The sequence below is a fragment of the Rhipicephalus microplus genome, chromosome X (genome assembly GCF_043290135.1).
Source record: "Rhipicephalus microplus isolate Deutch F79 chromosome X, USDA_Rmic, whole genome shotgun sequence".
NCBI classification, from domain to species: Eukaryota; Metazoa; Arthropoda; class Arachnida; order Ixodida; family Ixodidae; genus Rhipicephalus; species Rhipicephalus microplus.
In genome coordinates, this window is record NC_134710.1 from 428,957,674 (window position 1) to 428,985,207 (window position 27,534).

A 27,534-nucleotide genomic window follows, 5' to 3' on the forward strand; every position below is an offset into this window, starting at 1 on the left:
GTCAGTCTGCAATTCATTGTCGTCCTGTTTATTTTTTAGTTTTTTCTATGCGACAGGGTTGTCGGCAAGTAAACGTACTTGAGAAGGATATCCCGTCAGGATTATCAATATTGTAAACCTAAAACAGTAGAAGCCCTGAAACGTATCCCTGAGGGACACCTAATGTTACTTCTACCATGGATGAAGTGGTACCATTCAGTACAACACATCATCGATGCTGTGACAGATAACTGGCAATTCATTTTAGCACTTTTTTATCAATATTGGCCATTTGAAGTTTGTGAAGAAGCAAGGGCTGGGACACTGTAGCAGACGCTCTCCTGAAATCTAAACAAATGCAGTTTGTTTTTCCTTTATCGTCCACCTCAGTCACTAAATTGTGGTAGATTTCCATCAGTTGCGTTGTGCAAGACAAGCCCTTGCGGAAACCATGTTGAACATTGACTAAGAATATGTGTTGAAGTAGGGGTTTCATTATGTCACTATGCAGTTTGTGCTCCAATATCTTGCATACAATCGATGTTGAGTAAATTAGCCGATAATTGTTTGGTTGCCTATTTCTTGGAACCACCTTTATCCGTCGGAACCACATTGACAGTTTCCAGTATTTAGGCAGAAATCGAGTAACGAGGCATTTTCTACATTATATAAAAGTAAGATGCAATTATCCAGGCACAGCGCATCAATACACGGAGGGAAATACCGTCGGGATCAGGGGCCTCAGTTTCATCTATATTTTTAAAAGGGATTCAATACCTTTAACACCAAGTTCATGCGGTGGCATTAATCATTTATTTGCTGGAAGAGGATCCACCAGCGCAGATAATTTCACGGTATACTTTTGCTGTTTGCAAAAGTTGCACAATAAGTAAATCAAGAATGCGGTGGTGTAGTCCAATTTCTGATTAGTTTTCAGAAAAAGTGAATCTGACTGTTCTGGCAATTTAGTGTTCGCCTTCCTGTTGAGTTTATGCTGTTTCAGTTTTTTGTGACTCCAGTTTATCTTGATTTCTTTTTGTGACAAGATGGCAATTAGTGCTTTTTCCTAATAATTATGCTTAGAAATTGTTGTGCGTGTCCTTGCTCAGTCAGGATACGCGTGAATCTTCAACGTCCAACACCGCAATTTTATTGTAGCGCGAACTCAACAAGAAGGTGAACAATAAATAGCCAGAACACTTTGGTGTACGCTGTCTGAAAATTAATTGATGGGGAAATGGACTACACCCCAACATTCTTGATTTATTAGAGGCGAAGCTTTTAAAGCCATGAGTCTGTCCCTCCTTGCTCGTACATGACCGCCTAGTTTGATGACTCACTCAGCAAGAGCGGACGGACGGACAGAGAGACAGACAGACAGACAGACAGACAGACAGACAGACAGACAGACAGATAGATAGATAGATAGATAGATAGATAGATAGATAGATAGATAGATAGATAGATAGATAGATAGATAGATAGATAGATAGATAGATAGATAGATAGATAGATAGATAGATAGATAGATAGATAGATAGATAGATAGATAGATAGATAGATAGGTAGGTGGGTGGGTGGGTAACGGAATTGCTGTTTTCGACCCTCGTTTCAGTTACTGCAAATCATTCAGCATCAGTGTCCAGCTGTAGAAAGTGGGTGGGTGGGTGGGTGGACGATTCACGGTTTACTGGTAAAACCCTCCGAAATTTCGCCCCACTCATCATTCTTCGCTCCATGGATATGCTGTACTTTTTTTTAATTTTGCAATATTTACAAGCGCCATAAACGTGCTGATTTTCCAATACATCATTTCTTTCGAGCGGAAGTTGTGATTTAAAACTTGAAGGTCTGAGAGATGTCGCACATAACAGTTAGTTGCCGAGATAAGCATACGACAACGAATTCACCGGGCGCGTGCAAGAGCCTATCCACGTCATAAACGTGGCAAAAATGGACCAGCCTAGATAATGCATTCAACTTGCCGGTCAAGCACAAGTGACACATATATTTCATAGTAAAATTGACGTGCTTTCCATCTATCGTTAGCTGCAAGAAACGTACCACGTCCAGCACTTGAGGCGCTGACATCAGCCGAAACGAGGAGAGGCCACGTGTCGTACGGTTGGTGTCAATGGTGCTGATGGCTGTACAATTATTGAGCTTGCATGTTTTACGAATAGTATTGATTTGTTGAATATCATCGCAGTTCTTCTATTGTGCAGGTGAGTAGTGTGAACGGGTGTGTAAGTAATTGGCAAAGTCACTGCTTGTTCTCTTTTAAAGGGGTCTTAACATGGTGAACGAGCTATTTGTGGTTTTTAGTGAAGAATAGAAGTAGAGGGCCTAACGTGCCTCTAGAAATGAAAAAAGTGGGCCGTAAAGGAATGTTTTAGGGCAAAACAAGCACTGAACATCCTCGGTTGTGAGCGTCGCCCACCGCCGGTGAACGCCATTTTGCAATGGCGCGTACGTGGAACGTCATGTGCTGAAGGTAACGGAACCGCTGTCTTCGACCCTCGTTTCAGTTACTGCAAATCATTCAGTATCAGTGTCCAGCTGTAGAAAGTCAAATTATCTTGATTTTGCGCGCCGCAAACTACGGAACAATTCCGTTCGCCGAAATGCAGACGGTGTCACAGCAATTTGCTTGTTAAACAACGTCACGGCTCGTGAGTGTGCTAGTGTTGCTCGAATCTGAGGCCGTTGTATTTAGTTATGAATTAGGGCTCGACCAAATGCACAAAAATTTCGCCACCTTACTCGTAAAACACACCACGATTATCTCAGATAATAACATTTGGTGTGTGGAGGAGGAAGTAGTATTCTGTTCTTGTAATATTGTTTTGTAATCCCGTATGTTTCATGAGAGTATCTGTGAGTTTATTCTCCAAACAAGCAGAGTCGATTGCATTTGCAAATTTGCCCCGGTAAGTGAGTTCACTGGCAGCGCTGTCGGCCGATTGATTGGGATTGATTGGGCACTCTTCAATATTGCCCAAGAGCTGAAAAAGAATAAATATATTTCAAATCTCGTACCTTCACATTTTGTTATTTATATATTGCCACAGAGATTGCTCCTGCGAATCATTTTACGAAGAGAACAAACGGAACGCTATGTAGGCGTCTACAGTGCCTCGCGCGTGCTCACGCATCTTGGGCAGAGCAGCGCATTCCTCTGGTGCACGAGCACGAGCCGGGAAGACTGACGGGAGTAGTTGTTCAGAAAGGGACACGTAGGCGGAACGCTTCTAGCAGACTCTTTTTTGTGGCATAGCTACTTTTCTGGGCACAAGTTCGCCCTCAATAAATCATTGTGTGTGATCCCCCTGTTGTATTACGTGACAATATCTGAGCGGCTTGCGGGGTTTTTTCCCCTACACTGGATGCTCTAATTGCGCTTTTAGATTCGTTTTATGTTTCATTGAATTTCGTGTCTGCAATTGCCTGTGCTGTGGCAACATGTGCTACAACATCGTCTTAACCAAGATAGGGCATATCCCCATCGACTATACACATATGCCCATAGCGCGCCACTTGGGAAAGTTGGAAGAGTTTGTACGGGGTGGAGAAGAGCGCGTTCGTGTGCTTGAGTTGACCTAATTTTTTGCATAGCCTGCGTGAGATATCAAAAAAGTTTGTTTGCAACTAGAGTATCAACAGAGCGCTGACTACGTCGCAGTTGCACTTTGTCGCCCCTGTTTTCTTGTGCCAAAGGTACCAGGTACCTTTGCCCAGTGTGAGGTACATAAACGATGAGGAAGTATGTAAGCCGTAAAAGAAGTAAAAAAAGACTTGATATCTTACGAAGCCAATAGCAATATTCGAGATGACATAATCACGTATGGTTAGGTTAGGTTAGGATGTTGTAGGTAGCAGGTGGATCTAGCCTTGCATAATTTGCAGGCAATTACCCCACCCAATTTTCTCTTTGCTAATTGCATGTAGCTAATATCATTTGTTTGTTTATCAACTAAGCATGAGCAGGCTCTTAAAATAAAACCATGCATAGCGCGACGTAAGCCTGTATAGGCCGGCGGCCTCTGTGCTTTTCCACATGCAGTATTGTGCCGGTATTCTATCTCGCTGCACCATACCCCAAACATAATTGTCACTTATCACCAGTCACATGTGAGGTCAGTAGCAATCGAAAATTTCAAGAGAAGTCGCGACAGCTGTTTCCTGAAGATCGAGTAACCACGCAGAAACACAATATCAGCCATGCTATCACATGGAGAGTCTAAACGTTACAGTTCCTCAAATAAACCTTCCGGTTGCTTCTTCAACTCCCGACACTTAAGCAAATAGTGTTATATATCGCCATTTTCCTTGCACTTCAGGCACAAAACGTCGCAGAGAGTCTGATCTTGTGGAGCCATGCTGGTGTACGTGCTGATCCCGTTCGGATGCGATGAAGCAAGCAGGCCTCTTCTCTTGATAGCCCTTTAGTCACGCATCGCTGTTGAGGCGTCAGCCTTAACGAGTGAAAATGTTTATTGACAGCTTCTCGTAAGATACGCTGATTGTCTTTGGCAGCCTTCTTCGTTGGTGTAAGCTCCAGAGCACCCCGGGCAAGTCTGTCAGCCGCCTCATTACACGCTATACCCACATGTGATTGAATTCATGGAACCTAATGTTTATACCATTGCTATGCAGGTCTTTAAGAATTCGCAGTGATCGTTGAGTGCATCGATCCAAAAGTAATCTATGTTTTAGCCGCTGCAAAGCGGGCTTATGGTCTGAAAACAGCATGACTCGTTGCTGTCTACGAAACTTCAGTTTCTTCAGGGCTGCCTGAATTGCTGCGCTTTCACATGCTGTCGATAAAACAATGCACTCAAGTCCACGTATTGTTCTTCCACATATTCAATGCGGCAAATAAAAATCTGTCTTATGGAGACCATGAGAGATAGCCTGTGTGTACGCCCCCCCTCCCCTCAACTTCCCTCACTCCCGCGTCCTCCAGAAAAAAGAGAAGAAACGGAATGGCTCAGTACAAATGTTTCGTTACACGGTGGCGCCTTCAAGTGTGAAAAAAAGTTATGGAAATGAAAGGCAAATAAAATACCTACACGTTTCATGCGCTGAAATATATATAAAAGAGTACTCTCATCGAAAAAAGCACTGAAACATACGTTAGTGGCAAATAAGACCGAAACATGGGTGAAGGAGCATATATAGACGACAAATTAGGCCTCGTGGCGGAGAACACCTAAGTGAGCCTACCAGCTGAGGAAAGCTTGGCGAAATAAACGAGTGAACAGAAGTGGTTGTTCTAACCCACAAGGGACTGGCAGCCTAATTGCCCACGGCACCTTCCTGCTCCTCCTCTGGTCTCTGGCGCAGCATCGACGTGAAGCAAGAGAGAAATGAGAGAGGAGGAAGGCTTAAAAATCGACAGAGTGCGGAAGTTTTAGAAAATGGAAAACATAGAAAAAAACGAAGAAAGACTAATACAAATAGTCACCGAGAGAAACAGCTCCGAGAGGAGAAAGGGTTTGAGAAGGACCGCGCACGGGAGGGCCGAGGAACCGGTGTGCGCGTAGGTCCCGCAGGAGCCGGCCTCTTTGCGGAACTTTCAGTCTGGGGCGCACGGCGTAGTATAGAGTGCAGGGCAGACACTAAAAGAGAGAAAAAGTAGAGTAACGTAAACGACTCTGCGTGCGAAACGAACGAGATCGATAGGCAATTTCGAAACGAGAGTGGTTGGCGAGGCGGTGGTGGTAGACACGCGCACGTCTTTGCTGCTGCTTCCCCGCATGGCGTGCCCGCCGTGCGAGGAAGGTGGCTCGCCGTTGATTGAAAGCGTCTCTCGTGAGAGTAGTCGGGAGACCCGGCGCGGAGGTGAGCGTTCACCTGGGACACGCGGAAGCACGAAAGGAGGAAGGGCGCTAGCTGCGCGTTCCGTGCGGAGCGAGGGAGCGTGTCGCCGCGAAAAGTTTTGCCGCCGTTGGAGCCGCTCGAGGAGCGCTCACGCAGCGGCGCGATCGGCGTGCACGCCACGCTTTTTACTTCCGCGTGAAGACGCCTTGGTTGAGTTTAGCTTTCTTTTATTATTGCTCCTCGCTCAGTTATCGCTTTTCTCGCTGCGCGTCTTCCCGCACTTTCGGCGCCTTTGGCCACAAAGATGAGGTCATTCATTATCGGCGTCTGTAGAAATGTTTCGATTGCGAGCGCCGCCGATCCGATCTGAGCGAGGCATGGAGGCACCTGGCTCTTAACCCGGTTTTAATTTTTCACCCATTGGTGAAGGTGCGAGGAGTGCACGGCAAAGCGTGTGTGTGGGAAGGAGGATACGAATGAAAGCTACGATGAAGGCGACAAACGCTTTATGTGCGCGTCATACGCCCATTGCAAAAAGGCATTTATTATTTACCCCCACACGAGTGTGAGCGCGCGCACGCATGCACGCACACACACACACACACACACACACACACACACACACACATATATATATATATATATATATATATATATATATACAGGCTGTTTCAAGAAATGTGTTCAATCTTCTTTCAATATTACAGAAAGGAGGTATCTGCGTGCTACTTGCGGCGTTGCCATCCTGTGGCAACATGCATCTTCAGATAGGTACAAACAATAATTACGGCAGTAAGTATAGAAATTATTACAATGAACTTTTTAACGAGTGGTAATAGCCGGTCGAGTCAAATGGCCGAATCCAAGCCCTTCCTACGAATAGCCCATAGGCACTTTGAAAGTTCGCAGAAGCGGCCACTAGTAATCACCGCGGAGCGATGCAATCTGGGCAATTTAGCTGGCGAAACCGAAACCGACGCACTAAACAACGCGTCTACCATTCACTTCGACAACACCCTTAACGAAGACACTGTTTCCCTCGCATTGGGGGAGAAGAATAAGCAAGCATCGATAAGCGGCCTCGAAGCAAAGTGTCTTCACGGTTGATAACGGCGAGGGAAACAGTGTCGTCACTGAGGGCGTTGTTGATATATGGGGTTTAACGTCCCAAAACCACCATATGATTATGAGAGACGCCGTAGTGGAGGGCTCCGGAAATTTCGACCACCTGGGGTTCTTTAACACTGAGGGCGTTGTCGAAGTGAATAGTAGATGCGCTGTTTGGTGCATCGGTTTTGGTTTCGATACCTAAATTAGCCAGATTGCATCGCTCCGCGCTGATTACGAGTGGCTGCTTTTCCGAAATTTCATAGTGACTATGGACTATTCGTAGGAAGTGCTTAAATTCACCCATTTGACTCGACCGGCTATTACCACTCGTTAAAAAGTTAATTGCGTTAATTTTCATAATTACTGCCCAAATGTTTGTGAGCATCTGAAGATGCCTTCTGCCATAGGAAAGGCAACGCCGCAAGTAGTACGCAGATACCTCCCTTTTAACGAATATATATATATATATATATATATATATATATATATATATATATATATATATATATATATATATATATATATATATATATTGCCACATTAAATGTGCAGCACGAAGAGAACAACGAAGAACACGCGCAGCGAGTGAAGAAGACGAGGTTTTCTTCTGATCAGTTTACCAGTATTCTAATACAATTAAAGTGAGTTCCCTGGATTCGACTGCTGCTGTTTCTGCATTGTGACACTGGTGGAGGCGCTGGGTACATGTTCGGGACGCCTGACAACAGCCCCGCATCTGGTCAAGAAAGACTTCCGCGCATCGACACCCCCGTTCACCGCAGCAGCCGGCGCCTGTTAGGCCTCAGCCCGGAGTTTGGTCCATTGCCGGAAAGCGTGACTGTGCCAGAAAGCATGACGGCGCCTGGAAGCACTAGCCCCAACATGTCCAGCCCAAGCACGACACAGGTGACTGTTTTGAACCCTCGACTTCCGGTTGACTTCCACGGAAACGCATATGAGGATGCACATGACTGGCTCGAGGAATTCGAGCACACAGCGAATGTTAACGGTTGGAACACCACACAGAAATTGGGCTACGTTTATTTTGATTGATTTGTGGGATTTAACGTCCCAAAACCACGATATGATTATGAGAGACGCCGTAGTGGAGGGCTCCGGAAATTTTGACCACCTGGGGTTCTTTAACGTGCACCCAAATCTGAGCACACGGGCCTACAACATTTCCGCCTCCATCGGAAATGCAGGCGGAAATGTTGTAGGCCCGTGTGCTCAGATTTACGTTTATTTTCCGCTTCAAGACGGAGCCCGAACGTGGTTCACGAATCGCGTGTGGTCGTCTTGGGACGAGTTCCGGCAGAAGTTTCTCGACACGTTCGCGAGCACTGAAAGACGAGAAATTGCACAGCGTCTCCTCGAGTCACGGATTCAGAAACCAAATGAATCCGTTACGATGTTTGTTGAGGACATGGCGCGGCTATTTCGTCGAGCAGATCCTAATATGCCCGAAGCCAAAAAGGTTAGCCACCTCATGCGGGGCGTTAAGGAGCAGCTGTTCGCTGGCCTCGTACGAAACCCGCCTACAAGTGTGGATGAATTCTCCAAGGAGGCGACATCTATCGAACGCGCACTGCATCAACGTTATCGCCAGTATGACCGCCCAACCCACAGTTCACCGATCAGCGTGGCAGCCTCTACCACAGCAACAACACCCGACGAAGATTCTTTGCGCTAACTAATACGAGAAATCGTCGTACAAGAAGAGGTCAAAAAACTCGTCGCCAAACCGAATGACTGCGCGATCGCCTCAGTAACAAAAGTTGTACGCCAGGAGATCAGGCAAGCGCTCTCACTTCCTGAGCCGAACACGAGCACTCCCAGGGCAAGCTATGCAGACGTAGTTCGCCGACAGCCAGCGAACGTGCCGACACCACATCAGTACCACCATCAACATCCGCCGACAGCGCCTTGGTACTACAGAGAAACTTCGATGCCGAGGCGGCCACCACTTCGCAAAACTGACATCTGGCGTACCCCTGATCATAGTACCCTGTGCTTTCACTGTGGGGAAGCAGGCCACATCTTTCGGTATTGCCCGTATCGCGCAGCAGGGTACCAAGGGTTTCCTTCTACGGTTCCTCGGCGCCATTTCAACGGAACATCTGACGTCGACACGAGTGTCATGACCCCGCGGGATGTTCCTCCTGGGTTTCGGTCACGCTCACCCTCTCCTGGGCGTTATTCTCCATCCTCTAGACGGAGCACCACTGACATGCCAGGAGGGAGATCTCCTAGTCCACGCCGGAGAAACTAAAAGCAGCGACTTCAGGGGGGAAGGTTGCGAATCGTCGAAGTGCTGAAAATCCCCCATTACTGCCGAGCGAAGAGAGACACATTTTCAATGAATCGACGAAAGATGGGGTTGTTACTGCCGAAGTTGCAATTACGATTGACGGACATGACGTCATGGCATTGGTCGACACTGGCGCGGACTTTTCAATAATGAGTGAGAGTCTGGCAGACACGCTCAGGAAGGTTAGAATGGAATGGACAGGACCGCAGATTAGAGGAGCTGGAGGGCAGCTACTCACACCTACCGGAAAGTGCACCGCAAGAATTAAGATAGGGGATGCATCCTTCGTCGCAACTTTTGTTATCCTTTCTGAGTGTTGCAAACAGGCAATCTTGGGGATGGATTTCTTGCGTGAATATGGTGCCATCATCAATATTCCGGATGGTGTACTGACCTTTTCAGCGGATCAAAGCGCAGTGCTACACCGAAAATCCCTACGAGTCATTGACGATGTGACCATACCTCCGTTATCGTGCCGCCTTGTTTCAGTCACGTGCAGTGAGCAGAATACTGGAGAAGGAATCGCTGAACAAGTATTGACGCTCCTACTCTCTAGCGGTGTTGCAATTGCCAGAAGTATCGTCAACGTTGTGTGCGGTGAAGCAGAGGTTCAGTTAACGAATTTTACCAACGAGCGACGACACATTACACAAGGCACTACAGTTGCCTACTTCGACGAGATCACTGAAATCCGCGAGTGTTGTGTAGTACAATAGCACGAGCCGCAAGCCACGTCAGCCCCACCACCTATTGACGTAAGCTCGGATTTGTCACCTGCGCAGAGACAGCGTCTAGTAGATCTTCTTCACCAGTTCAAAGACTGTTTTTCATCGACCTCGAGGGTCAGTCAAACGCCACTGACGAAGCATCGGATAATAACGGAGGAGACGGCAAGGCCAATACGACAGAACCCATACCGCGTAGCACCGAAAGAGCGTGAAGCAATCCAGGAACAAGTGAAGAAAATGCTCGATGATGACGTCATCCAGCCGTCAAGAAGTCCTTGGGCATCGCCGGTAGTGCTGGTTAAAAAGAAAGACGGAAGCTTGCGATTTTGTGTCGACTACCACAAGCTGAACCGTGTGACAAAGAAAGACGTGTACCCATTACCGCGCATCGATGATTCACTGGACAGACTGAGGTATGCACGCTACTTTTCGTCAATGGACCTCAAAAGTGGGTATTGGCAAATTGAGGTCGACGAGCGAGATAGATAAAAAACGGCTTTTGTAACGCCTGACGGGCTTTATGAATATAAAGTCTTGCCATTCGGATTGTGCTCAGCCCCCGCAACATTTCAGAGACTGATGGATACCGTTCTGTCAGGCCTTAGGTGGCAGACATGTCTGGTCTATCTGGACGACGTCATTGTTTTTTCAAAAACATTTGAGGAACACCTGAGCAGGCTGCTATCGGTATTCAGGGCAATAAGGTCTGCCGGCCTGACACTTAAACCCGAGAAGTGTCATTTCGGTTTCAAGGAGCTTCAATTTTTAGGCCATGTGGTGAGCCATGAAGGTGTTCGACCTGATCCCGATAAGATTGCGGCCGTCAGAAAATTTCCGGTACCAAAAGACAAGAAAGCAGTCAGGCGTTTCCTTGGCCTATGCGCATACTACCGAAGGTTTATTGCCAATTTCTCCCACATAGCCTCGCCGTTAACACGACTCACAAGAGAAGACGTTTCGTTCACATGGGGCGACAATCAACAGGTGGCATTTGACGATCTCCGACAACGCCTGCAGACTCCGCCTGTGCTTGCTCACTTTGATGAGGATGTTCCTACCATGGTCCATACAGATGCCAGCAACGTGGGTTTAGGCGCTGTACTCGTCCAGTGGCAAGACTCAGCCGAGCGTGTGATCGCATATGCTAGTAGGACGCTTTCCCGCGCCGAGTCCAACTACTCCACAACGAAAAAAGAGTGTCTTGCTGTCGTATGGGCGGTTATGAAGTTTCGCCCGTACCTCTATGGTCGTTCCTTTCACGTAGTCAGTGACCATCATTCCCTCTGCTGGCTCACCAACTTGAAAGACCCGTCTGGTCGGCTCGCACGGTGGAGCTTACGCCTCCAAGAGTTTGATATGACGGTCGTGTATAAGTCCGGACGGCAGCACGCCGACGCCGATTGCTTATCAAGGTCACCGATAAAGCGCGACGATGACACAGAGGATGACAGCATGGCGTTTGTAGGAGTCGTTGACACCACTACGATTTCGTGCAAGCAGAAAGAAGACTGTGAGTTGCTTCCTCTTATTGAATTTTTGAATGGCCGGACAACAACCGTCCCTAGAAGATTTGCAAGGAGCTTGCCGTCATTCTGCTTACGTAGTGGTGTTCTCTATAAGAAGAACTTTTCTCCCAGAGGAAGCACCCACCTGCTTGTCGTTCCGACGTCACTTCGTGAGGAGATACTTTGTGCTTGCCACGATGAGCCAACGTCTGGTCATCTCGGATACACACGCACATTGGCCAGAATCCAACAGAAGTACTACTGGCCAAGACTTCCAGCTATTGTGAAGCATTACGTGCGCACGTGCCTCGATGGCCAACGACGAAAATCGCCACCGTTAAAACCAGCTGGGCTATTACAACCAATTCAAGTGCCCACGGTACCTTTTGCCCAAATTGGAATGGATCTCCTTGGACCATATCCGACTTCCCATGCTGGCAACAAGTGGGTAATAGTCGCCACTGATTATCTTACGCGCTATGCCGAAACAAAGGCTTTGTCAAGTGGCACCGCCGTTGAAACCGCACGATTCTTCGTAGAAAATATCGTCCTGAGGCACGGTGCTCCAACAATCATAATAACGGATCGAGGTGCCGCTTTCACGGCCGCGCTCCTGAAGACAGTGCTTGAGCTCAGTGGAACCGCCCATCGGAAAACCACTTCCTATCATCCACAAACCAACGGCTTAACAGAACGCCTCAACAAGACTATTGCCGACATGTTGAGTATGTACGTTGACGTGGATCACAAGAACTGAGACGACAATCTACCGTACATCACGTTCACCTATAATACAGCGCAGCAAGAAACTACACGAAGAACGCCGTTCAGTCTCCTTCATGGCCGTGAAGTGACGACGATGCTTGACGCCATGTTACTGCACGACTGCAATGATATCGATTTGGACGCTGCATCTTTTATCCAACGAGCAGAAGAAGCGAGGCAGCTTGCGCGCGTCCGAATCACCCAGCAGCAAAATTATGACGCCCAACGTTATAATCTGCGACACCGACATGTCGTCTATCGGGCCGGCGACAAAGTCTGGGTATGGAGTCCTATCCGCCGCCGGGGACTGTCTGAAAAATTGCTGAAGAAGTATTTTGGCCCCTACACAGTTTTACAACGCCTGAGCGACGTTAATTACGTGTTCGTTCCTGACAACCCCTCGACAACTCGCCAGCAAAAACCAGAAATCGTGCACGTTGTGCGAATGAAGCCCTACTTTTCGGACTGATTTACATCATACATCTACTGCACCGTCTTTTGTAGGAAGAGCATCGGGACGCTGCTCTCTGGAGGGGGGCAAATGCCACATTGAATATGCAGCACGAAGAGAACAACGAAGAACACGCGCAGCGAGTGAAGAAGACGAGGTTCTCTTCTGATCAGTTTACCAGTATTCTAATACAATTAAAGTGAGTTCCCTGGATTCGACTGCTGCTGTTTCTGCATTGTGACAATATATATATATATACTAACAGATTTTCTTCTGCGTAAGGATGGTTTCATGAAATATATTCATATTAAAAATATGCTTTGACTGCCTGTTAGACAGCATTGTAAAGTCTTTAACAATTTCCATACTTATGGAACTTATTGACGCCATTTGAACGAAACATTTTGAGATACCTTCTCGAGACATTGGACAACGTTTGCTTGATGCTGATTAGCCATGAAGACTATACGACAGAAAGGACTTGTGAATTTGGCCCGAGAAGTATCGCAAACCGAAAAAAAAAACACGGCAGATGAGGTGTGTATGCCGTACGACTTATGATAGTGTAGTGAGCGTAAGTTTAGCTCGCTTTGAGCTTTCTGTGCGAAGTCTGAAGCCATCCTTGAGGACCTTGCACTAAGCTCTTACAGTCGCATCACCGCCGTTTCGTAACGTCTTACCGGGCGGCTCATCGCGTGCGGACGCTGTGAGCGGGCGTGCGGCATCTGGCTACTGTAATGGTGGTACAACGTTTGTGAAACACGCGATACAGTCATTACACAATAAGGGGGCTTCTACGTAGACGAGCTCGGTTTATTTTTAAAGCTGCCTTCGGTAAAAACGGCCCATTTTTTATTAACCGCTTGCGGGTCACCTTCGTCAAAACGCGCAGGCTGGTTCAGTAAGGTGAGCGAAACAATTACAATGACTAAAAATGACATATCTCCTAACGCTGGCTTGTCGTGTGCTTAGAGGAACCACTGAATGTAATGGACTACAGCAAAAATGTAATGACGTTGTAATCAACATAGCCATGTAATCGTCCTTTTCCCCACATGGTTCGCAGAGCAGTGCCTCCGCTGATTGTGTACCACGATAAGTTAAGTGTTCATTGTCTAATGAACACACTCCTGGGTGGCTTTTTTTCCCAGCTAGCTGAGGAGCGCAGAGCAGGAGCATCTAGCCAGACTGATTAAATATGAGAAACGTAAAAATTTCTCCCATCAGTCTGGTCGAATCGCGAAGCGCCAGTTTCTACCCTGGCGGTGAACACCGTAACAAGACAATTACGATCAAAATAAGAACCGCATGCTCATCAAAATTTTGTCTTCTTTTCAATATCCTTTATCCTGCCGTATCTTTGTGGTTTCGCAATTGCCAACCGCTTGTTACATGTCAGCGCGGCGGGGTATGCTGACCGGCTCGTCCCACTCTACTTCTATAGTAGTTGTTCTCCGGGAGCTGGTTGAAAAAAAGCGCTACGTGGAACCCCATTGATCTCCAAATTGCTCGTGAACATGAAGAATGGTTTCAAACTAAATCTGCAGGCAAATCTCGCGGCTAAATAGTGTTCATATAGGCACCGATTTTGAAAATGGCGTTAATAGGCACTTCATTCGTCTGCATAAACTCGAGAAAATGTATAACGTCTTTTTTTTGTTATGATTGCTTTATTAGCTTTTAAGCTTGAGTTTTTTGTTGATATCTTGTACTCTCACTTTTTTTACTCTGAATTGCCTACGCGTTGTACGATTGTATCTGTTGATGTTATTTCACTCTAATTGCTTTAATATTACATGTGTTGAACTACTCGTTTTGCTCCTTTTACCTCTGCAATTATCGTTAGCCAATATTTCAATGTGTTTGTGAAGTTATGTGTGTGCTTCGAGCTATTTCAATCTGTATGATAATATGTATTCATTATGTGTGATCATTTATTTTTTGTGATGCCCCCCTTATGAAATGCCCCTAACGAGGCCTGTAAAGACCACCTAAATAAAGATAATAAATAAATAAAAATTTGGCAAATCCAACGTACTACCTCAAAAATAGACGTTAGGTGAAGCACGCGCAAGGAAGGGGACTATGTATGTTTTAATGTTCCTATTGAGCGACATGTCATGAAATGACGCAAAATATGTGTACAAATGTTGCACGCACATACTTAGGTCGAAGAGCTGCAGATGTTGACATAATCAGTTCATTGGGCTTGCGCAACGATGCCAACAGTAAAATAAATATTAGCAACACTAGAAACAAGAAGCCGATATCAAGCGCTGGTGCCCGCGAGGATGATAGCCTTAGATACTGCTAAATAAATCAACTTCAGCGCATGACACTTATTACCGTTGATGTGAAGCCGACAAGGCGGCTGTATCATAGGAGTACATAAGTAATGTTAATAAAATTGGACAACCAGAACTGCAACCACATTTGACGTTTCACGAACATTCGGGTCTATTTGAACAGTAGGTCGAGCCCTGGCATGGCTCTGTGTCAGAATGCTCGATCGCCAGGCCGAATGCTTGGGTTTGATTCCTGCTGGGAGCCCGACATTTATTCTTTGCATGCGTCGGGTTTTTATTATTCTATAGCAATGTCTGGTTTTTCTTGGCGCACACGCATTACTCATGGTTCCTGGGTAGATACCAAGTGTCAATCACCTGTGGCACATACCCGCCCGTGGGTACGTGCTACTGTTTGGTGGGAAGTCTCTGATGACGTATGCGATGGCATTGTGACATTATCAATGCCAGAACCAGTGCCTCATATTCGTCAAACCATCTTACCTCCCCCACTAATTTTGGTTCACGCCAAGAAGTGATCACGAGAGCACCCACACGCAAGAGGACGGGCAGACGGACGAGCGGGCAGGCGGGTGGGCGGGCGGGCAGGCAGACAGGCAGGCAGGCACCAAAAGTACTTGCAGTATACGCAAAGAAATGTTTCGCATTTGATAAAAAAAAACTAAATAGGCATTTAGGCACATGGCTCAACATGTGCATATATAGGCACTATAAAAACACTGTATAATCCCCTCTTGCCCCCACTAATTATCAAAGTGGGTTGATAATGGGGCGAAAATGAAATAGGCATGTACATTAAGTTTACTCTAATTATTACGTGGATTACATTGCCCCCTCAGCTATCGTATATTACATTTGAGACAAAGTTTTAACGCGATAGCGTTGAAGAGCTTGTTTCGCAGAAATTCCGGCGTCGGCCTCCTAGAAAGTGAGTGAAAAATCATCGTCTCCTTCGTGATCGAGAAATAAAAAATGATGCAAATAAAAGAAAAAGTTCTGGTTCCGAGCGGGAATGGAAGCCGTTGTTTGCGCAGCAAGCCGGTTTTCTGCCACACAGGCACGCGTCTGCTTGTGAACGCTATGCAAATAACTTCCTCTGCTTGGAAATGCAGTGAAAGTTACTTTCGTGAACGCACGTGTCCTGTATATATGCTTCACAATACAACATGGAATATTGGAGCAATATTGCGTGGTACAAGTTTACATTACCATCGGGCGGCAGAACATGCGATTATTGTGATCACTTCAAGATTTAAAGCCCATCACTCACTACAAAAGGTGCACACTTTACTTCGCGTATTCCCTCAAGGTCACGTAGTGGGCGCATGGCAAGTTCGAAAAGATTTCATACACTAAGTGTTTGAAGTACGCTCTAGGGGCAGAATACCGCTATCGCGTTGAACTCTTGAACACAAAACTTAAGGGTCTCCTATTATTTTTTTCAAATGAAAGCAATAAGCATTCGATCCTGGTACATTATATGCATGTAAATGTAAGTGCTTGTTTGCGATAACAAGATATGCGTAGGTTTTCTGTATTATCATTGACATGAAAGTAATGATATATTTTTTTTGAGTGAGTGCACAAGCCCTTTGGCAAACACTATAATCCTCGAAATTATAAAAACACTAAATTAGTGATGTCCCAAAGGTAATGTTTGCCATGGAAAGTAACATTTAGGAGGAAATAACGTCACACTGAATGACATTGATTTGTCGTTGATGCCGTGGGCCCGAGTGATTATATTTATCGATCTTTATTTAACCATGTCTATTTCCATTCCCTTTCGTGCAGAGAGTCCACTGCGCTTCTTCTTCAACGTGACGCCCAGCGAGTCGGCTAAGGAAGAAGTGCTGCAAGCCGAGTTTCATCTCTACAAGCTGCGACCCAAACACCGACCGGCGGACAGGCTCGGCGATGCCAAATCACATCTGCTCGAGGTGACAGATACGATTACATCACATTTCGTGCGCTAAAGTATGGAGATGGGTGAGTTCAAACTGATGCACAATTGAGGGCCCCTAAACCACAGCGAGATCAAAGATGAAAGGCTGTTTTTTTTTCACCTTGATTGCGTTGGCGCTGTCTCTTCATCGCCACTTATTTTGTCGTAAAGCACTTGGACAATGTCAGCACTTTTCGGCTACACACTGTTCCCTAAGCTTGCGCTGTCGGAAACGGACTAAACTAAGTGAAATCAGTTCATCGCATGAGACACTCATGAGAGACAGGGTCGAATGACTTAGTGTGCAGTATAGAAGTAGATTCGCACTTGAATTCCCTCGTACATAAACCAACCGAGAGCCTATTTTTCTATTTTCTCATGACTTCATGTGAACAGACTTCTGGCGTCATGAACTGAACGGAAAAGGCGGGAAACTCTCGGATAGAATAACAATATAGTTTTTGTTTCTTCTTTGTGCGTTTTCAGAGGTTGTGTAGGTGCCCTTCAAAATACCAGCGCGAAAACAACGGAAAACCACTGAAAAATGAAGAGCTCAGGGGGACCGCTGTCTGACAGCTTAAATTCATTTGACTGCTCTGAACACACGAAAAACCAACACCATGCGGGTTTAGGACTCTAGGTCACGTGGACAAAGCGCCAAGCATGCGTACACGAGGTAAGCGCCCGAGGTCCAGAATGTGAAAGGCGAGGTGTACAAATGCTTTGCAAATTTTCAACGTGATCCCGACTCCTGCACATGCGTAGTGCTAGTTTTTCGTGTGTTCACATTTGTTCAATAATTCCAAGTTCCTAGGCAGCGGTCGTCCGGCGTCTTGATTTTTCTGTGCGCTTCTGTCACTGTCACATTGGTACTTTAAGTGCGATTTGTGCACTAACCACATACCTCTCGTAGTTTATTTTTGCTAAAGAAAACGACGTATATCTGACTGACTTCTTTTTATTGGAGCAATATATCACAAGATATATTAAAAATATTAAAAATAAAACTGCCAGGTGTGCATTATACCTTATTTATTTATTCTCTAAAGTAGATATTATCATACTACAGCTGCTCGAGAACTTTTATTCTGTACTCGTGTTAAATATGTTAGCACCGCTCATCTGAGTATGTAAGCAAAATGAGAAGCATGAAACGATATTGTCGCAGTCATAGCGTGCGTCACACTGCGGAACTCTACAATACGATCTCGGCTATGCGCCGGCCTCACCGAACACGCAACAGCAGACAAAACCGACTGAAGCCGGGTGGCTCTCGCATTTCCCCTCAACGCCCTATACGTCACAATAGTGATCTGTGTTATATTTAACGCCCGTGCAAAAAGTAGATGCGATAAAAAAACTACCAGAAGCAGAAGGTACTGTTTGCCAAAGCACGTGCGACCGCACGAAAGAGCTGTCCGAGATGTGGAGCCCATGGCTTATGCGCGTGAATAAGAAAGATATCAAAACTTTGAACAACGTACGTATGTGCGGGCGTCACTTCATAGCAGGCAAGTTGTGTTTCGAAATCCCGGGCAAAGAAGATTCACCCGTTAGGTGCGGCACCATGGACTCCGACGGTGCAGACGCGGAGGATCCGAGTTCTCCAGTCAACACTGCTTCGCTTCTGGCTGCATAATGTCCTGAACGATCCTCCTTCATCACAAGTGGGAGGCAAATGATCAAAACCCGCGCACTATACGCCAAACAATCCGCAGCGTGAACGTAAACACGTAGCGGTCACTCAGACTTATGGGCTCCGTGCGCTCGTTAATGGCGGACGGAAGGCAGGAACTGACGTCACTAGCAAGTTACGCATACAATGCCATATGTCTCTAGCAGCGTAGTGTCATCGAGTCTTGACGAGTGACTTCTAATTTGTGAATGCGCAAGCGACGGGCACTTAATTTGGGAATCCGTTAATTATCTGTCGTAAGTTATTTAGTGATATAGATAACTTTTTGCAAGTTATACCGGTGTCACACTGGTACTATTAATTGCAATGAGGGTGATCCGGATGAGTTCCCTTGATCGCGATCAACTTTATGATCACTGCTACACAGCCCAAGCGAATTAAATTCGAGCTTAGGTCAGATGAAATGCCCCAGGTGGCATTTGCGTGCCGTAAAATATGCCACTGACAAAACTCGACGTACGGTATACCTGCAAGAACCGCTCGAACGTCAAAAACATTGCAGACCACTGCGATAGTAATTTTATAACACCATCACTCGATGAATTTTTCGTTGCACTTACCTGTATTGCTGTGTAAGATTCTTAGCCTTCACTTTTTTTTTCTGATAGCACCCGCTCGTAGCCCTGTAGTCGCAGCGAAGCGTCAATCTCGTTGTACGCGCCAGTGTTTCACTTCTGACGCCTCAAGTCTGTTCCAGTCACATCGGGCAGCGGTCAGTTACTGTGAAGATCTCTTCATTCGACCACGAAGTTCGCGTACGTTGCGACGTATAGTCTAAAGGCTTGCGACACTCATAATCAGTTTGCTTCTAGGTGCTTTAACAGCTCCGATCAACCGAGAGTTGGATTAAGCGCTGAATGCAACGGTCGACTGCTTGTCGTCTATTTGCCGCCTGCTTCTCCCGTAACTTCATGCATGCGGTCGATGCGAATCCTAAAATATGCAATACCTTAGATAATTTTTTTCAATTTAAGAAGTTTAGAATTTGCTTTTATAAATATTTAGCTGTTTTAAGGCATTTTTATCGAACTATGCTCAATTTTCTTGTTTTGCTTTCAACAAGCTCAGCTTGGGGGTGCAGACGGCAGCAAAATCGCGGTCTTTCGGGCAGATCACGATGCGGAGATTGCGATAGTCTTGATCCCGATCTTGCCTGATTGTGATTAAAAGTGACCGTGTAGCTGTGCCTGATCTGGATCGTGCCTAATCCGAATCGACTCTGATCGCTATTAAATGTACCCGTGTGACACCGGTATTATCTATCGCATGGCGAATTTAGGGTATTGAGACTTCCTTGAAAATTCTATAACGAGAAATAACTTAGCCCGCGCGTCGCGAAGGAATTCTCGTGTGTTCGCGAGCACCATTGTGTTGCTTGGTGGGTTCCTACTTCAGAAAAAAAAGAACAAAAAAGGGGGGTCTCTAACAATAATGTTAGATGAAACTTAGAAATGTAGCATCTGCTTCTCAAAGGCTGATGTAAAGAAGCCTGCGCCACTGAGCACGCACTCCAGATTAACGTCATGAGCCTGGCAGCCGGCTCATGCCTTCGAACTTGGTCGAGTGCATCGGTAGGACAATCTATTATGTCGTGGAGCCAATCAGCTGTCGCACTTCTCTGTGATGCATCGTTCCTGAGAGCTAGTTTCTGCTATTCCTGATGACAGTAATAGTGTTAGTGAAGGTAGGTAACAATCCGAAATTGACATTTACGAGTGTACGATACTTGGAACATACACCAAAACAATCGTGTGCTTGCAATCTAGCTGCACGTTGAGGAGCCTCAAGTGGTCGAGACGAATGGAGAGTAACCCACTTCGGCATGTCACATAACATCGTGGTTTTGGTGTGTAAGACTCGAACAAGTATTATTTTTCAAACTTTTCTTTTTTTACCGCACTTAGCGTCTAGTCATATTTGTTAACTGTCACGGAACCCTTCGAAAACACGACAACACTTGATACGCCTGAAATCCTGCGTCCACTACTATCGAAGGAAGCAGCCTAGTTTAATCTCACGTGTTTATGTTCTCTTCATTCTATCTCTCTATCTTTTCATCCCTCAATCCCCTTCCCCTGGGTGTGTAGGACAGCAAATCGGACGCTCGCCCAGTCGACCTTCTTGCCTTTCCTTGCTCTACCTCCTTCCTCCCTTCAAAATACTTCGAGTTTTCATGCAATTTGTTTAAGAATTTAGTCTGCCTAAAACTTCCCATCTAACTCCATTGCCTGCAGGGAAAAGTGCAAGTTATAGCGTCCCTCGCCATGCGTTGAAATATTTTTGTTTGTGGAACCATGATTGTATACGAATGTTTGCTGGGCAGCGTGGTTCATCGGGATTTTTTTGTACACTTTTGTTTAAGGCCTCGCTTTATTTTTTCGCCCCAACGACTGGCTGGACGTGGCGACAGAGGCATGCACGCGTGTTTCTTTTCTCTCACATGCAGGGCAATATCACTCATCAGCCGTGAAAAAAAAATCAACACACACACACACACACACACACACACACACACACACACACACACACACACACACACACACACACACACACACACACACACACACACACACACACACGCACACACACACAAAATTAGACATTTTGTCGTAATTCTGGTCCCGTCGCAGCGCCTATCCCCCCTTACTTTTTTCTTTTTTTGTTTGTTCTCTAGTTAAAGCCGCGTAGACCCGTGGAAATTGTTTTCTTGAACCACTCGCCACTACTTTGCTTGGTTGAAGGGAAATACGATGGATGATTTAACTGAATGATGTTGCGGCAAAAAAAAAAGACAAGCGCAACGTACCGACAGGCATTGGATCATGCAAACAACGAAGTTTGTTATATAGTTTCTGTGCGCACAAGCGCAGGCAATTGTTTGTTGAACTAGCGGCCCGCCTCATTCTGTACAGAGTGGCGCTCTTATTCTACGAGTTTCGACTCTCGAACTCCGCATGAGCGCCATTCCTTTCTTTTCTTTTCTTTTTTCACTCGTTCTTCGCGTTGCAAAGTTGTATTTGTAAATAAACCACCACTGTTTGATCAGCGCGGGCACACAAAAAAAGAAAAAAAAAACTGGGAGAGGAGACAGTTCGTAAAGATTAAAAAAAGTATAATGACAAAGAACTATCTGGAGCGTGAGTTTTCTATAAGCCCGTGGGCGCCCGGAGCGGAGCTGAAAGCGTTGAGTTGTTGTAAGGGCTAAGGAAAAGAAACAAAGAGACAACAAAATAAAATCAACCTCATTTCTATAGAAGGCGCGCACACGCTTGCCTCTCGGCGGTGAAGTCGAGAGTGTTTGTGATTCTCGTCTCCTCCACCACTGGCGCCTATCTTGTCGTCCTTTGCGCACTGAGGAGTGTTTCTGCAGAGGATATGAACGCAGGGCGGGATTAGAGATGCTCGTGATGCTTTTGTGTTGGCGATTTCTACAAGTGCACACAAAAGAACCGTAGCGAGCGGCGAAGCTGTATAGAAACAGCGTATACAGAATGGTTAAAAGGCGCGCGCGCACTCATGCGGGCGAGACAATGCTTCGCGCTCGCTGGGAAAGACAAACTGTCGTCGCCGACGAACCGAAGCGCAATCAGCTACACCAGCGTGCCGTAGTTGCCGAGTGTTCCAGCAAGCGAGCAGGCGGCGTCGGGAAAGTTTCGCTCGGCGACAAACACAGAACCAAGTGGCTGCGAGTAGCACGACTAGAATGTTAGAGAAAGAAGAGAGAGAAAAAGATTGGAATGAAAGTATATGTAAAGTGCTCCTGCGAACTCGGGTATAAAGTGAGGAGGTGAGCACGGGCGTGAATTCGTAGCGCGCACTTCGTGCCACGTTTCGTTTGTTTCTGTAATTTACCACTCCGAGGAGCGCACACGGCGGGCGTCGCGGAAAACGGCAACGCAAAGAAAGGGGAGGGGAGCTAGACAGACAGAAATAGAGAGAGACACGAAGTGTACGTAGGCAAAACAAACACCTGGCCGAGATTCGGCTAAGACTCATGGCGGGCGCCGCCCGAAAGGACACTCGGCCACAAGCAGGCTAACAAAAGAACGACGGAGAAGCGCCAATGTGACCGGAGTTGAAAAAACACTGCAGAGTCCCAGACAAACACTCGTGGAGGTGGCGGCAGGAGAAACAGCACCGCCGATCGGAACGATGTAGTCAGAAAGAAAGGCGTGGGAAGCGGCTGGATAGGGACGCTTAGCGAGCCGCTGTATTTGAGCGAAGAACGGGGTAAATAAAAGATGGAGCTCGTGCACCGCGTCTTTTAGCCGAGAGGCAAGGCAAACGGCGTCCAATCAGAGATGCTAAGCGAGCTCATTGGCTGGCGGCAAAACAATTTCCTTCTTATTCTTTGCCGTGTTTTTTAGTTTTTCTGGCGATGATTCACGGGAAGGATTATAGGCTCTGGAACAGAATCAGTGCAGACATGGTAAGGATAAGCGCAGGCGGGCAAAGCATATACATTTAACACCACTGCGCCACGGTAAACGATTTTTTTTTCTTATCGAAGCGACTGTTAAGATCACTGATATACAATACATGAACGTTGAACCGAAGTACTCTTCTCCAAAAATGGTAATAAACACTTCAATTTTTCCGTAGATGACTACCTACATTGTGTACTATTAGCGTTGTTACAAACGTTTGCCACAACAGAGCCCACGAGTCCGGAGTTTATTCGAATAGTGTGTTCACATATAAACGTTTAACACTATACAATCGAAATCGCTACTTGGGAACGCCAAGCATTTGTGAGCCTGAGCTCGAGCATCGCTGTGCTCTAGGACACACGGCTGAATTAGGGCTCTACCTCCTCTTTTTGCCGGGAAACAGTATAGGAACTTTTGACCATAATATTGCGAAGTTAATTGAAGTAAGATAAGTGTACGTTGACTGCGCGACCTGTTTGAGTCGACAAGGTAAATATAGCGAATGATTGCCTTTACGGTACCACTTGAAGTGCTAGATATAGCCCAGAAACCACGGCATTTTGCGTCTGGTGTCATGGATGTAGACCGAATTTAGCCAGGACCTCATGAAGAGTATAGTTGCAGCCTAACTGCTGCATCAACCCTTCGTTTTATCAGCCCTTTAAGCAGTTACTTTAGCCGTTCTTGTATAAGAAGCAGGTTGACCACTGTAGAAACAGGAAGATAAAAAAGAAGACGATGAAGAATTGGAAGATAAAGTACATACATACAAACAGTACGTACATTTTCGAGGAACCGGACGAGCGCATTCCTTTTACTCCATCAGATTTGATTGGAGCAGACGTAAATGAAGAGTGGGACCACAACCTTAAACGGGTGTGGAGACTTCGCAAAGAAGTTACTAAAGTATGGTGGCAACAATGGAACTCTGAGTATATGAAAAAAACGAGGAGTGCAATAAGGAAACCCGCAATGATAAATAATCATGAGAAACTTGAAAAAGGTGACAATGTTTTACTAGAAGATAAAAAAATCCAAAGGCTTTTCGGAAAATATGCTTGATAAAGGAAGTTTTCCCAGGGTGAGACCAACTCTCAAGAGTCTGCGTTTTGAAGACTCCTGACAATAAGCTTCTACAAACACCCACAAGGTTGGTTTATCCACTGGAAGACTGCTTATAAGTGGGGACATTTAAGACCCCGGGAAGATGTAGAAACAGGAAGATAAAGGAGAAGACGACGAAGAATTGGAAGAGAAAGAAGACATACCATCATCATAGTGTTCACTTTCAAATCATCTAAATAAATGAAGCGTCGTGGCTCTTCGGTCTGTTCGTTCACAACAACCACATACGTCTTATGTCGAGACGCCTGACAACACTTATGGCAGTGGAACTCGCAGCTCTTCATGTGGCACATAGCCTTGTCAGCGAGAAATAATGAAAAAGGCAGTACACTATCTGTGATTCCAACACAACGTTGCTGCATTATTTCAGCCTTGCGGCACTGGCATGTTTTAGTGCCTTCAAGTTTATGCAGCATCATGGGTCAAGGGCAAGCTCAGGTGGCTCTCGAAGACAGCGCGCAACAATTTTTACGTCTGTCGCACTCAAATGCAGATAAATTGGTTCGTATGATCTCACGAGACGTCAAACTCTTTTTGTAGCTCACATGCTGTTACAGCTGACAGCAATTATCTACGCGCTTGACCTTTGCGTCCAACCAGGTCTCCTACGACGCGATGATACCTCACTCTGTTGGCAACGATTGGGAGTAGACCTTGTGCAACGATGTGCATTCCATTTTATGGAAGGCGGTGGTGCTGTTTCGATGATTGTTGTTAAGAGACACTTGATCGCGTTTTGTGTGAATACCACAAGTATGGCATTCAGAGACAGATGTTGGCGACGGTGTTAGCACGCGCTGACAACAGAGCACTATGACAAAAAATATTTTTTCAAGATTGACAGCAGTAGAAGGCCATGGATGCGTTCCTATCAACAATAAACCAGCATTAGCAAATCAAAAAATCATATTCTTCAAATGCAGGGAACAGCAGTAATGTTGCGCCTATTTCTACGTTGTTCATATACTCCTTTTAGTCCTCTTCTCCGCCTCGCGGTGTAAAGCAGTAACGCACCACCTGTTTACCTTTTATTTTTCTGTTTTTAATCGCTCTCTCTAGAACCTATAGCTGAATTTTCCAACAGCCCTCATAGCTGAGCTTATGACGTTTCCCACATGCAAGGAGTTTTTGTACCTGACTTATAGTAATGTAGCGAATGGCCCGATAACGAGGTTGTATCGAAGTAACGCACTTAAAAGTCACGGGATGGCACATACACCGCGGTATAGATTTTGTTGGGGTCTTGCAAAGAAGCGATTACACTAGTGCTGGATATTCGATAACTGTTATCGCCCCGCCGCAGTGGTCTAGTGGATAAGGTACTCGGCTGCGGACCCGCAGGTCGCGGGATCGAATCCCGGCGGCGGCGGCTGCATTTTAGATGGAGGCGGAAACGTTGTAGGCCCATGTACTCAGATTTGAGTGCTCGTTAAAGAACCCCAGGTGGTCGAAATTTCCGAAGCCCTTCACTACGGCATCATATGGTGGTTTTGGGACGTTAAACCTAACATATCTATCAATCTAAAACTGTTATCGCGTTACAGCACACCATGCAGCATATCGGTTCTGCGCTTCGTTGGCTATTTCCGTGCTGATACGTTTTCATCTTCTCGTTGTTGTGAAAGTTGTTGGGTATAACTCGTTTCTAAATGTTCGTTATGTATAAGCGTCACCACGCCTTCGACCTAACTTCTGTATACAATGTTACCATGTCTTTTAACGTCATCGTCTGACAAAATTATCGACGCTGTGCTTTGTAGTTGGAATCGTTCGTAAGAATCAGCAGTGTCAGCAGCAGCAGCAAAAAATAAAATAAAAATAAGTGGAACAAAAACATTTGTCGTTGAAAACTAGCCTCATGAAAGTAGGATTCTTTATTAGCTCTCATTCGTCGTGCTAACTGTCGTGTGCTCCTAACCAGTACCGCCAGCGAGTGTGCCGAACACGCCCAACGTGGGGACGAAATATCGCGTAAGAGGGTAAGAGGAGTGAACATGGCGTTGTGAAACGGGCCGCAAATCTGAGTTTCAATCCGCGCGCGGGCAGCGTGGCGCGCACTCTAGTCTCCGAACAAGCGCCCAACCAAAGCCCAAACGACGCCGCCTGAAATCACGCGGTCTGCGATGGGCACCACGGGGAAAAAAATGGGGCACTACCAAAAACGACGCGTGCGTGGTTTCCATTGTTCGTTCTGTGAAATGTCTCCTGATCTAACATTGCAGGCTTCGCCGCATGACTACTCTGTCCAGTGAAGAAGCTGTGCTGCGTCAGCGAGAGATGCGTCTGCGGAGAACAAAACGGCCGCTCCGCCAGTGCTTCGTGGCGTGCTTGTGCGACAGCGGACGAGGGCGCGCAACTACAATGAGCATCCGATTGGGAGGGAAGGAAGGAGCTCCGCTGTATTCCGGCATTCGCGTCGTCGCACGCCGGCGTCCGTGCGTTTGGATGCGGCCTTGTTTAGGCCCGCGCAAAACGGACCAGCGATTTGTCCTCACTTCTCCTTTCGTGTGCTGTGTCGTCGACCGAGCTGCCACAAAAGCACCGCTGCGTCGGTTGCGCCAACAAAGAAGTCCGCCCCTCGGCCGCCGAAAACGTCCAGAACAAGAGAAGGGGGGGGGGGGGGTGGCACGCCAAGAAAGAAAGAACAAGAAGCAGGAGAAAACTGCCTCCTCCCGTCTATCCTTCCCATTCGCGTTGTCGTATTGCGGGCAAAGCAATTGTCTGCTCGGAGGTGCGTCGGACGCGCGCCACTGCTTTCGTCACGCAACTGCGCCCGCAGAGCTCCTAGCTCTAGAACGAGCGAGTGAAGCGGGCAGCGTCAGAATGAATGGACTGGAAGGACCGTGAAACTTGGAGAATAAATACTAGCTACAATTTTTCAAGCGAATAAAAACAAAATGAAGCAAAGAAACCGAAAGTTTAACGAACGATGGAATCTGGGTGCAATCCAGACTGGAATTTGTGATGGGTTTTGCAATCACTTATGGGGCTCAGCAGCAGCGTTGTCTTTCACGTAGGGACTGCTTGGAATGTGAACACCCACATTCCAAGCATTAGAAGAGAACAAAGTTGGTGGATCTAGGAGACGAGGCTTTCGACTCACGCAGATTGGGAGAGTAGCGACGTCTTCGCACGTACTTTGAAATTCTCAACAGGCATAATAACTACGAAAGAAGCCAGTGTTCTGCGCGCTAATTGCACTGAAGCCATCTTTCAGAAGGTGGCAGTGGCTGCTACAAGAGTCCCTACTAAATATTGTGTTTGTTTTTGAGCAGTGAGTGAGTCAGGAGTTGGGGTAGATAGCTGCAGTCTAGTGCACTTTTGTTTGATTCGCGGCGTTATTCGCAATCTCAACTTGAA

The 27,534-nt window shown here is 46.3% G+C and overlaps 1 protein-coding gene across 1 annotated transcript in view; it reads left to right on the forward strand.

The window, feature by feature from the left end:
* LOC119160925 (bone morphogenetic protein 2) overlaps positions 1-27,534 on the forward strand; it is a 450,804-nt gene that overhangs the window by 254,055 nt on the left and 169,215 nt on the right. The window contains exon 3 of the mRNA XM_037413203.2: positions 16,773-16,918. Coding sequence (XP_037269100.2) covers positions 16,773-16,918 — 146 coding nt within the window. The remainder of the gene's footprint in view (positions 1-16,772; positions 16,919-27,534) is intronic.